Raw genomic sequence first — 12,877 nt, 5'->3', positions numbered from 1 at the left:
TAGGGAGGAAAATTATACAGCTCTGTGTGTATTTTGTTTCCAGTCTTGTCTAACTCCTTTTATAAAAACTTACCCCACTGATTATCATGCCAATTTAGAGGAAGGTGTATTTTCCATAATAAACTAAAAACAAACCAGAAATGGAATAGAAAAAAGGAAAAAGATAACACAAACCTAGTGCATATGGTATGCCAGGCACTTTCACATATATCTTCTCATTTATTTCACACAATTTATTTAAGGCACGCTCAGAGAAGTTAAGCAACTTGCCCAGGATCACACAGCAAGTGAATGGCTTTGCTACTGGCTCTGTCTGATGCCAGCCCAGGCTCTTGCCACCGCACTGCAGAGATAGCAAGCAAATGTGCTTAGGAGGATGTCGATGTCAGGCAGTGTCTAGAAGTACATTTTTGAGAGGTGCTCAGAGGTCTGCCTTCCCCAGAGGGAAAAGGCTTTTGAAAACATCACAGCACACTCTATTCAGAAAGCTGACAAGTCTAGACAGAAAGGGACACCCGAATCTCAAGCTCCTTCCTCTCTTTCAAGTTTTCTATTACATTGAAGGGAGGGGGAGAAACTTGCCAACATGCAAAACATATGCAGAATTTTATTCAAAAAATGTTTAATAAATCAAAGATGCACTTAGAAAGGAAACATCACACAGCCCAGGTGATAGTTCTTTGTGAGGCTGAAGATTCAAGGGGGCGGCCTTGCATTTCTGTAGAACTGATGGATGGGATGGGAAGGACCAGGGGGGGAAAACACACTCCTGCCATAGACAACCACCGAACAGAGGAAATTCAAAATGTGAGAGGGAAGATCGAAGCCCCCCTGAAAGATTAAAGGAAGGAAAGAAGTACAAGTGGGCATATCAGTTGTTGTGTGGCGATCCTGAGGTGTTTAATTCACATCGGGCTGTGCTGCATTTGGAGGTTACACACTTGCACTGCATTGGGGTTCTTATACCTTTCCAAACCCCAGAGATCCCAAGAGCCAGAACCGCCAAGACCAAATCCAGGATTCATTTTGGCAAGAGGGAAGCATTTCTGAAATTGGAGTTCATGGCTTGGCCGTGAGCCCTTGCCAGGAGGCTGTTGTCATCTGGTCAGACGTGGTTGTTCACTGTCCCTACATCCATCTATCTATCCATCCAACCAACCACCCAACAAATACTTACTGACATTCCATACCAGGCCCTGGGCCCTAAGCACAATGGACACGGTCCCTGGCCTTCTTCAAAACGCTGCATGCCTGAGACGGGCCCACAGGGAAGCTGAAGAAGCAAGCAGAGGCCAGATCAAGCACAGTCTTGATAAGAATTTGGGGTGTTATTCTAGGTGCAAAAGGAAAATGAGTTTTAAGTGACGTGTGACATAAACTGATTGGGTTTTTGTTTGATAAATGCTCCTGTGTAGAATAGATTTCATAGGAGGCAGGAGTAAAACAGGCAGAGCAGTGAGTGGGCTATTGCAGGGGACCAGGCAGGAGATGGTGTGGGCTTGGACTGCACCATCTTGGTGGGGGCAGCAGAGGTGGAAAGTGCTGGAAGGATTCGAGATGCATTCTGGAGGTAGAAACATGCTGATGATTTGGGTTTGGTGAGGAAGAGGAAAGGGAGAGACCAGTGGAGACTTCCAGATTTCCAGCTTGAAGCCGTGTGTATACTGGTGCCATTTTCTAAGATGGGGAGGATTGAAAGAGGGTATTCATTCCTCTCTTCCTCCAGCTGGCATTTCTCAAGCTTCTGACAAAAAGAAAGAGGATCTGCATCATGGGTTCACCCAGACTTTGGGCTCAGCCTCACAGATGGGCGCCCTTCCTCTGGCCAAGCAGAGGGACCATGTGGAATTCAGGATTGCCAGTGTATCAGTGGGGTTCCCTATCCTGTTGACCCAGCTCCAACCTGGGCTCCTCAGCTCATAAGGGTTTTTGAAAAAATCAAAATTGACCTGGAATTGACCAGAGATTCAAACAACAACAACATTTTTCCTATAAATCTGACTTGAGTGTGATGAAAATCACACCAAAAGACCAAGGTTTTCTTTTTCCTTTGCCCAACAGGGAACGTAGCTATCCATTTGTAGCTCAGCTGCTAACTCTGCTTGTCCGGTTTCCGGTTCCCGTAATGGCATTCTGGTTTTCTCCTTCATATTGCTCACCCCCACTAAACATCTGTCCTTGGCCGCACCGACCTGGATCCACCTGGCCCTGTCTGTCACTCCAGCCAGCTCTGATTAAGCCAAGGGCAGACTGGGGATCCTCATTTAAAACCCAGCTGAGCCATTTAGGTTTCCTGAATTGGATCTTTGAACCAAGGGATGTAAAGCAAATTTGCAGTTGACAGGTGTAGTGGAGGCTGCGGGATGCCACCCGATCCCCTCCGCACAAATGAGGCCCTCTCTCTCTCAGCTGTCAGGCGTTGGCTGCTGAAGGCTCTCAGCTGAGTGCCTCTCTGCAAATTAACCCTTCACCAGCATTGCCTGGCCCCAGCTCAGAGCCATGGGGCTCGGGGATGGCCCACATCCAAAGACAGGGTGATCCCAGAACACAGGCCCAGCCCTCGTGGCTCATGGGAGCCAAAATTTCTGGGTAAACCCTCTGAGGGCAGCAACACCACGTAAGTCCAGGGTCCCCTACCATGGTGTCTGATGTGTCCCTATTGTGTTCCACGGACCCGTCAAGTCATGCGGCGCTTTGGCTGCACCTGTGTGCTTTCTCCTAGAGCAGCGGGGCACAAACTGTGACCTCCTTTTTGTAAAGCCAGCTTCACTGGGATGCAGCCCCTATATTCCAATGCCCATACCCACGCATGGTGTGGCGTGTGCCACCGCCCGTCAGCATAAGCATTCCCTGTGGCTGCTTTTGTGTTACAACGGCGGGGTTGAGTGGTCAAAACAGAAATTGGATGACCACGAAAAAAAACCCTAAAATTTTTATCTGGCCCCCTCAGAAGGAGTTTGCTGACCCCTGTCCTAGAAAGAAGAAATTAAATAAGGGCTCCCCACTGAGAAGACTCCTTCTCTGGGTTGGAGAATAGACTCACTGAGCACAAACCTCTGATGGTCTGGGGGCTCCGTAAGCACCACCCCATAAAGAGACTTTACTGATACCAAGGCCCGTGTGTTTGCAAAGCACATTCTCCGCCAGCCGTGGAACCCAGCACCTTACCTTTATGCGCTCATGTACACTTCTTGGTACCGCTGGGAAGTGGGAACACTGTTATTCCTGTTGTGCAGGTGAGGAAACTGAGGCCCAAAGTCACACAGTAGGGCTGTGGCCGAGCTGGGGCTCACTCCATGTCTGTTCGGAGGCCAAGCTACTGCTTTGGGGCGCTCGTCCCTGCCACCTCCTTACCGAAGGCCTAGCAGGAAGGAGACCGTTCTGGCTCCACTTAACACAGGCAAACATGGAACAGGTGGGCTGGGGCCCAAGAGGAGATGGCTGCCTAAAAACACGCCCTGACCCAGAACGTGGGCCTGGGGCTCCATGGGGAAGCCTGTCCTTAGGGAGGAAGAGCCAGCCGCTGGACGACCAGAGTCCCAAAGGCAAGAGGCACATAACCCATAACCCGTGAGAAAATGTCACCCGGGGCTGAGAGAACAGACCGACTTGACACTATCTGAACCCCCCACCGGGATGAGGGCGAAGGTGCTGTGTTTGAATTTAAATATCAGAAATCATGGGTAGGTTTGGTCCAGCTCCCCAGATACAGACGTATTACTCAATAAACTAGCCCCTTTGTCCCCCTGAATTGAAAGCATTACGTATCTTTTAGAGAATTCTCTCCTTTCAGGCTACATGTGGAAATGTATTCAATTCACCTTGTAGTGGTAACAAAACTTTAAGGAAAGAAGAGACGCTATGTGGGAGGCCGGTGGTTCTTACACCAAGAACAAAATTGTTCACTTTTGACTTGTAATAAAGGGAAGATTACCCCTTGGGGAAATTAATTGGATTCAAAAGATGAACAGCCAGCTCACCCCGGTCACTCCCTGGTCACACAGGAAGAAAAGCTCCTGGCGCGTTTTCTGGGGATCCCTCCCCAAAGTCAGGAGTTCTCACGGTTCACTCAGGGCCAAGGAGACGTGAGTCACGTGAGTGATCCAGTGACTGGACTGCCTGAACTTTCTGTTTCTCCATTTCTCCTTTTTACCGACTGTGCACACTCTACACAGGTTTGAGTGTGAAAATCAGCAAACTCCTCGTGCACGTGGCCTCGTGGGCCCTTGCTCTGTGATCGGAGAACCACCCACAGGGCCGGCATCGCACCGACGACCCGCTTAGGCGTCATCGCCTCTGTCGCCACCTCTTAGTCCACGGAAACCTCCCACCAACAAGAACTTACGTCCCATCACCTCGGTCCATCCTTTTTCCTGGTTATCACAAGCTACAGTTAACCTGTTTACTTTTTTCATCGTCTGCCTATCTCCCCCTCACCCAGAATGGGCGGCCCTGAAGAGCAAGTTCGGGTCTGTCTCCTCTAATCCTGCATCGTCAGTGCCTGGCTCACAGCAGGTCATCGGTGGAAATTCAATGTAAATTAGTGTTGTGTTTGTAAATAAACTGAAGCTGTTTAAAAACTTCACAGATACTTTCGTTTTTTCACATCCAGTTTCTCTTTTCACGCTGAGTTGGTATACCATCTTAGGGGTCCGGCTCTCACTTTCATAAAGCGGTTATTCATTTAAGACATGTGTTTCGAGACATGGGGTGGCTCAGTGGATTGAGCGCCAGCCTGCAAACCAAAGGGTCGTAAGTTTGATTCCCAGTCAGGACACATGCCTGGGTTGTGGGCCAGGCCCCCAGTAGGGGGCATGTGCGAGGCAACCACACATTGATGTTTCTCTCTTTCTCCCTTCCCCTCTCTCTAAAAATAAATAAATAAATACAAATCTTAATTTAAAAAATAAATGTATCTTTAAAAAAAAGACACATGTATTGAGCCCCTACCATGGGCCAGACTGGTACCGGGGTTCTGTGTCAGGAATTCAATGGTGAGCAAAACAGAGTGTCTGCCTTCGTGCGCTTTCTGTCCAGTTGGGGCAGTGGGGGAATGAATATTAATGAAATAGCAGTACAAGTACGCAGTTACGACCTTGGGAAGTGCTACGAAGGAGACCCTCATGCAGGATTTCTGAGGAACTCGTGTTTGGGCTGAGATTTGAAAAGTTAACTAGCTGAGCTCACTAAGTGAACTTGCTGAAGAGTGATGAGGGTTAGGGCTAAGAACAGGACTGGAGTTCGAGTAAGGAGCAGGGTAAGGACAGAACGAGGTTAGAGAAGAACTTTCCGGAAAAAGGGACCAGCACGTGCATGTGGTGTAGGGGTCCGGTGGATGTGGGCCAAGGGCGAGTTGATGGATGCCTAAAACAGGGTGGACACAAAATAAGTGGGGAAAGAAGACAAATTGAGGATCGTTTAGGAGCTAAGGTGTCAGGACTTGGTTTGTCCTTCAAGGGCCGTCTGGTGGCGGCGGGGGCATTGACCCTGGCCTTCTCCTCTCCTGGCTGGGTTCTCGTGGGGCCCTCCATGGTTAGCAAGCTGGCTTCCAAAGGTGGAAGCAGCCACTGAGCATCCGAGTGCGTGTGCCGAATAGGGATTGCAGACGGGTGGGCACCTGCCTCAGTCGGCAGCAGGGTTTGAGAACCCGGATTTAGGACTCAGGAGGACTTAGGACTTGGGAGGATCTCTGGAAACTTTGCACAGATTGCTGCAGGCAGTCAGGTGTTTACAGGAGCTGAAGACCACGCATATTAGAGAGATCAATTGTGTCCACCAGAACCCATGCTTAATCGGTAACTGTTGCTTTACATAGCCCTACCTACAACCAGCATAGCTAAATGAGGAACATAGGAAACAATTGGCCCCAAATGTGGGCATCGTGGGTTTCTTCTCCCCTCCTGATCAAAGAAAGACTCCAATGAAAAGGAAAAAAAGTAATTAAAAAGTAAAAACCTTATGTAATGAAATTTAAAAGGAAACTTTTGAAGCCAACAAGCAACTGTGGGCAATGCTTCAAAGGGCCCAGAATCAATGTTTGTCAATAGCAGTTTTGCATCTTTTAATTTCGCTTTCTTGCATATAAAGCGTGATGTTATTGGGAGCTCACCCTTGCCTTAATTCTGCCTGAGATTCGATGAGTCAGAACGCTCTTAACATTCTGTGGGAATCAGCAATGGCAGAGGCCTGTGGCAGAGGCCTCACCTGACTTGGGGCTTTAATCCTGCAGCTGGAATGCTATTAACCATCGGGCCTTCTGCACGGAACACTGGGCAGCCCCGCCAGCTACAGTCAGGGGCCGGGGGCTCTTTCTCTTTGCTACTGTCTTTGGAGGCTTTCTTCCAGAAAAGAAACCACCCGGTGACTCAGCCCAGCCCCAAAGTTACCATTTGTTTAATCAAGATAGTTGGTTTGCAAAACATTAAACATTAAACAGTATTTGATGCCTAGTTAATAATTTGCATCCTCCTCATTTGTTCCCGAATCCTTTCAGACTGACTTGCCCCCCTCCCCCATAAAGGCACTACAAGAAATTGTGTTTAGAGCACAAGAAGGGTTCTTAAGCTGCAGAGATGCTTGCCAGAATGTCTGATCTCCACGTTCTGCTGCTTGTGGTTCTGGCGGGAAAGACAGCCTTTGGGGTAAGTGTTCTTTTCCAATACTTGGAGTTGAGAGACCTGGAGTTGAGATTTATTAGGAAGACCAAACCAGCAGGGCCAGCAGCAACGAGAAATTTAGCTGTGAAAGGCTAGTGTGGTCAGGTTGAGTATGTCTGAGGGCTGGAGAGCTGAGGCAGGCCCGTCCCTGCTGAGTAACAGATTCCATGACGCCATGCAACTGACTTGAGCCCTCTTGGGAGAGAGTCTCCATGGACAGCTTCCAAAGGAGGGGACGGGGGGGGGGGGTAAGAAGCTCTGCTAAGGCCGTGGGTCTCGATCTGGCATGGGTCTCACAGACCCCTTTGAGAAGCGACGAAAGCTGCAAACTCTCTCTGCACACGCTGACACATACCCAGTGTGCCAGCCATTTGGGGCAACCCCAGGGCGAGAATCCTTGTGCTTTGGCCCTGGAGGAGAGTCCCACTGGCTGCCAAGGACCCTGGCGACAAGCTGACTTAGGTGCATTAGGTTTGGAGAGAAGCTCTGTGTGCAGTATATTCTCTCTCCCCTTATCCCATGGCTGTGACTGTTGCGGGTAGGGAGGTGAGCAGGGCCTGAGGGCAGTGGTGTTGAGCAGGGGAGGAAAGGGCCATCGCAGGGTCCCGCATGGGGAGCTCAAGACATTCGGGAGCAGGTCAGTTGTGAAGATGCCGGCTCCTGCTGTGAGCCTTTGTGATCCTAGAGTGTCAGCTGGGTCTCTGTGGTCACGTGAGTGGAACATTCCACAGAGAGAGAGCTTCTTGCCCTGGCCAGGGGGATCAGTTGGTTGGAGTGTCCTCCCGCACACCAGAAGGTTGTGGGTTCAATTCCTGACCAGGGCTCATGCCCAGGTTGCGGATTTGATCGCCAGTCAGGGGAGGGCTTGGAGGGCAGCTAATTGATGTTGATGTTTCTCTCATACATCGATGTTTCTCTCTCTCTCTCTTCTTCCCTCTCTCTCGTAAAAAAAAAAAATCAATGAACGTATCCTTGGGTGAGGATAAAAAACGAGAGAGGGAGAGAGAGAGTGCCTCCTGGAGTTCCGTACTGGGGGTGGCTGGAGGCACGAGGGGGGCTGTGGAGCCAGGACTGGCTCCTCAGCTTGGCTGCATCCCAGCTGCAGGGTGTCGGGCGGCTGGCACAATTTCTCTGAGGGCCAGTTTCCACTACTGCGGACCAAGTGACAACCTCTCCCAAACTTGGGGAGGGTCACAATTGATTAAACAAGAAAATGCACGTACCGTTCACTAAGCATTAGCTCTTGCCCTTAAATTTCCAGAGTGGACCCAAGTTGTCCGCAAAAATCAGAAAATGCGCCCCTGAGTGGGGGGAGGGCAGAGAATGAGAAGGGGATGAGAACTGGAATAGGAGCCCTAGCCTCTTTATGGCGTTAAATACCTTTGCATTTTATGTCCCATTTTACTCCCTAGGGCTTTTCCTGCAGGAAACAGATTAAATTCCAGGTTTTCTGATTAGCTCACTTTAAAAACAAACAGCTCCCCTTTTAGCAAACTGTACTCAGAAGCCTACCTTAGCCCTGTCGTAAGCTGCCAAGTGACCCACCTCTGAGACACTTTCACTTTCTGATGCCTACTTTTGTGTGTGTGGTGTGGCTACAGTGACAAATTGTTGTCAAACTCCCCGCGTCATTTGATTGCTTATTGGATGTCTGAGGCCAAAACCCAGCAGAAGTGTCACAGGTCTAGAGAAAGGCAGTGAAATTATCATCAGAGGCCCACGGGGGGTCCAGTGAAAGTACCAGTCAGAAAGAATTAGTCCCTAAAGTTTGCAGGCAAGGAGATGGATTGACGCAGTCTGTTTGAAGTTCATGAAAAGATAATGGTCCCCCAAAACTCCCCCGCCTTTTTGGGTTTTTTGCAAGCCCCAGTGATATTTAGGGTTAGCGATGAAATTATAAGTCAATAATGGATAAAAGAGAGAATATGAGAGAGGGCCTTCAGGCAATGAGCTTAGTCAATTCCAAGGAGAGGACTAGGGGCTTTGGAGTGTTTCTTACCCCAGATGTGCACCAGACAGGTGGTCGGGAAGGCAGCTTGCACTTCACGGGCCAGTACGCAGACATCCAAGGAAGAGTGGCCAAGTCGTTCAGATGCTTTGGAGAGCTCAGGGCATCATGGGAGGGATGGAGCTGCATAGCAGATGGGCTGGGTGGCCTCTCCTGCCCCAACTGCTTCCATTTAATGAGAAATCCTGTGTGCCATGGATCAGTTCATCCCCGGATGTACCTTAAGAAGTAGGTACTATTATTGCTCCCAATGTACAGGTGAGGAGCTGGGGAACTTGGCCTTGAGTCATATAGCTGGGAAGTGACAGGGCTAAGTTCTAGGCTATAACTAGTGTACATCTGTCTAGACTAGTTCTCTTGCCTGGACCCTGGCTAAAGATGAGATTTCTTCAGTCCATAGAGCTTCAGGGTCCTGGTTCTTCCCGTAGGGACTGGAGGCCCTTAGATGAGGGGACTCTTTGGTAAGTGGAGTGTCAAGGACTCCATGTGCTTCTGAAAATGGAAAAAAATCAGTCACAGGTTCTGCGATGGCTACCCACTGGAAAGGCCCCAGTTACCTGCCCCGCCCCCCATGAACTCAGATCACACAGCGAGTCTTCTGAAGATATCTCTGGTTCATCTTCGACTATGATTTTTATTCAGGTATTTGCCACCCAAAGAGGTACAGATCAAATAGCATTGCAGTGAACACGGATCCATTCACAGGGCCTGCCTGGGCTGCTCCAGATTTGTCTGTCCTTACCGGTCAGTTTTGGACGCCTGTCCCAGCACAGCCTTGCATAGTTATCCTTGGTTTATGGGTGGGAAACAAGCCCAGAGGCGATAGAGCAACTTCCCAGCCAGGATTGGGGCCCAGGTGCGTCTGGCCTGGCACATTGACTTCCTTTCGATCGCTCGGCAACATTTGAAAATCAGAACATTGCACGTAACAATACAAATCTCTAAGCTTTCTTGAAAACCAGACATCCTAGTGACACGGGGTTCACATCCCTGCCTGGCAGTGAGGAGAAGCCGCTGCTCCTAGTGTTAGAAGCTTCAGCCTCATCATCTCGACCCTCGATGCCCTTTCTGCCTGCCTGGCACGCATTATCTGCCTGGTTCTATGTTGGAGACACAGAGAGAGAGACAGAGACACACACAGAGAGAGAGTGATCTTGCCTGGTTGTTGTTCGGAAGCACCGTGGCTGTTGAAGTATTGGGGCCAATTTTGGATGGTCCAGTAACTGGGTTCAGCCTCTGATTAATTCAAGCATCCAAATCTTCATGGCCCCTAGTACAAAGAAGGCCTCGGATGGGAAGATACGAGCCACCTTTGTAAAGCCTCGATGCTCCAGAACGTCTGTCTCTTCAGGCTCAGGAGACATCCCTCCCTCTTGCTGTAACCCACAGTCTTACGGAAAAGAGAAGGACTGAATTTCACGGCACCTTCTTAATTAGCCCCGGCAGTGCACGCCGGTGTTTAGGGAAATCAGCTTGCAGCCAGTGCACCCAGGCACAGACATCGTTGTATTTTAAATTCATTAGGGTTCCCCAAATGCACAAGCCATTCTGCTGTCGCAGGGAGACGGCATGGCAGAACATTCCGCAGTGGGGATTTTAAATAAAACATGCTTTTTCTTCATAATTAATATAACAAGTTTTCCTGGCTTAGGACTTAGGCAAAGATCCCAGGTTAAAAAAAAAAAAAAAAGGAAAAGTTGGGGGGTGGCTGTTAGTGTGACGTGACTGTGACCCAACAAACACATTCCAGGGAGAGTTTATGGTCCTGAATGCGCTCTTCTCAATGGCTCCTCAACTTGCCAACGTCGAAAAGTAAAAAAAAAAAATTAAAATCAGCAGCTATTAGTCATAATGATCATTGTAACAGCAATCATTTATCCGCCATTGTGCACTTTAGGCTTATGATGTCATTAAAGCTTCCCGACAGTCCTCTGAGGCAGGGACCGCCGCCATCCGCCATGCTTACTTTGCAGGACAGAAAGGAAGCTCCAGAGAAGGTGAATGACCTGCCAGAGATGGCAGCCTGGGGCCTTTTCAGAGCTGGGATTCAAACCCAGGTCTGCCCGATGCCAAGCCCTGTGCTCATAAGCACTGTGGTAGAGGTTGCCGTGCCAGGCATGACCCAAAACAAATGAGGCCCTTCAAGGAGGTGTGAAAGTTGTCAGAAGTGTTAGTGGCCTGAGACTCCAGTGTCAGGCGGGAGGTGACGTGACTCCTGTCCCCGGAGGCCCCTTCAACAGTCCCTGAAGCTTTTCTTTTCAACCCCAGACAGAGCGAGTCTTGTCAGACAGCTAGCCGGCTAGTTCCAGTGCTTTCAAAACTTTCATCACGCCTGAATCCACCTCCAGAAATTGTGTCAAAACCCAAACTAGTTTCTTAATACTTTTGTTAAACTGACTCACCTTTTCTCTAGCCAAATACACACATTTTTAAAAGGAAACTGTCGAAACGATAAATGGAAAAATCAAAGAACAGAAGACAGAACGATGTCATTGAATTCTACTGGCTACAGTTCTCACCTAAAGCCCAGAGCCTGAAGCCTGCTTTCTCCTTGGTAGAAGGGGAGACGAGCAGCGGGAGACAATGGAAATTCACCAGCACCATCTGACTCTTTCTTTGTGAGGGGATTAGAAGGGCTGACAGTAAAATTGAGAAGGAAATGACTTTTCACCTGTGTTTTGATGTTATGTCACATCCTGGTCAGGAGCCACCCAAACCAGCTTGGGTACCACCAGGGGTTCGTGCCCCGCCCTGTGGGAAGCACAGACCCGAGGACAGCTTCAGGGGTGGAGTTGGTTCCCCCCAGTGGGCAGATTCCTTCTGCACCCCTGGGCTGTGTGTGGAGGTTGATTGGCCAAGAAGGCCAGTGGGGGGGCTTGTGCCTACGTGGTGAGCCCCAGATTCACTAGTGCTTTTGTTTTCTTTGCTCCTTTGCCTTTTCGAAGGGCTTCCAGGTGAGTGAGCACATCCAGAAATGAATGTTTGCTTGTATCCAATCCACTTACCCTGGATGGTTTTACTCCCTAATCTTCGACTCCAGCCCCCACCCCCAGGCCATTTGTCCCCAGTCCCTGGAATGGCACATTTGGACTGGCATTTGTTTCCAAGTGCTTACTTGAAGAGTAATCCTTTGCAAAGGCTTAGTCCCCCCTCAGCCAAATACCCTTGAAAACAAAACATCGGGCTGGAAAAGGGAATTCTTTCTTTTACAATTGGGGGAACTGAGGTGCTTTCCCAACCACCACAGGATAGATTCCACAACTAGCACAGGAACGGAGAGGCCCAGGGGTCTCCTCGACCAGCAGCTTCATGACTGAGAGAGGCATCATCAAAGGGTGGCTGAGGGCCCGAGCCCCCTGGGTGCTGGGTGCTGAGCCACGCACACTCTGGGCCCACTCCAGACCCACGGAAGTACCACCTCTGCAGGTGAAGCCCAGAGATCTGGACTTTTATCAAGCCCTCCAGATCAAAATGGAAACCCTCCGATGGGACTCTTCTCTCTGTCCCCTACCCCATTTGTGCCAGCCACCTGAAGCTGCAACCCAGCCCTCAGTCAACTGGGACCAGACACAGGTGACTGCCCTCAGATGGAGGAGACCTGGTCTCCAGTCCCTGCCCTGCTCCAGTCTGCCGATGTCCTTACAGGAACGCTTTACCCCACTGGGCCTCGGCTGCCTCCTCTGTACACGATGGGTCAGGCCCGTCTCCCTCCATGATGCCCCACCGTGTGTCACTGTGGCTCCAGGCTTCACCCAGGCTCCTGAGAAGAACACCACCCACAGGAACCACTGGCGGTGCTCCTCCTTTGGCCTCCAAATTTCCCCCGTTAGAGCCTTCCCTCTTTGCCCCAAGCTTCAGATTAGATCAAAGCCACAGTAAACTGCCAATCATAGGCCAGCCTTGCACAGCCTGTGAGCTAAAGCAAGAAGGATGAGCCTCCTTGTGACTAGAAAGGACTGAGTGGCACCCCTTCACACCCAGTAGGACGGCCGGAATTTTCACAATGAGTGTTAGCGAGAATGTGGAGACACGGGGACTGTTAGGCTTTGCTGGTGGGAATGTAAAGTGGAGCAGCCGCTGTGGGAAAGGGCACTGTGCCTCCTCATGAAGTCAAACACAGAATAACCACATGACCCAGACAGTCCACTCCTAGGTATATACCTCCCGGAAAATGGGAAGCAGAGGCTTGAACAGGTTTTTATACACAAAACCT

The 12,877-nt window shown here is 49.8% G+C and overlaps 1 protein-coding gene across 2 annotated transcripts in view; it reads left to right on the top strand.

Annotated features, from left to right (window-relative positions):
• The first annotated feature begins 6,485 nt into the window (after window positions 1-6,485).
• Window positions 6,486-12,877, top strand: part of HABP2 (hyaluronan binding protein 2) — a 36,754-nt gene continuing 30,362 nt past the window's right edge. For both annotated transcript variants that reach the window (XM_045191518.2, XM_024555627.4), the window contains exon 1: window positions 6,486-6,641. In XM_045191518.2, coding sequence (XP_045047453.2) covers window positions 6,573-6,641 — 69 coding nt within the window. In that variant the 5' untranslated portion in view covers window positions 6,486-6,572. The remainder of the gene's footprint in view (window positions 6,642-12,877) is intronic.

Source organism: Desmodus rotundus, chromosome 4, assembly GCF_022682495.2.
Source record: "Desmodus rotundus isolate HL8 chromosome 4, HLdesRot8A.1, whole genome shotgun sequence".
NCBI classification, from domain to species: domain Eukaryota; kingdom Metazoa; phylum Chordata; class Mammalia; order Chiroptera; family Phyllostomidae; genus Desmodus; species Desmodus rotundus.
Note: the sequence above shows the minus strand (reverse complement) of the source record. Positions and strands in the feature narration are given on the sequence as shown.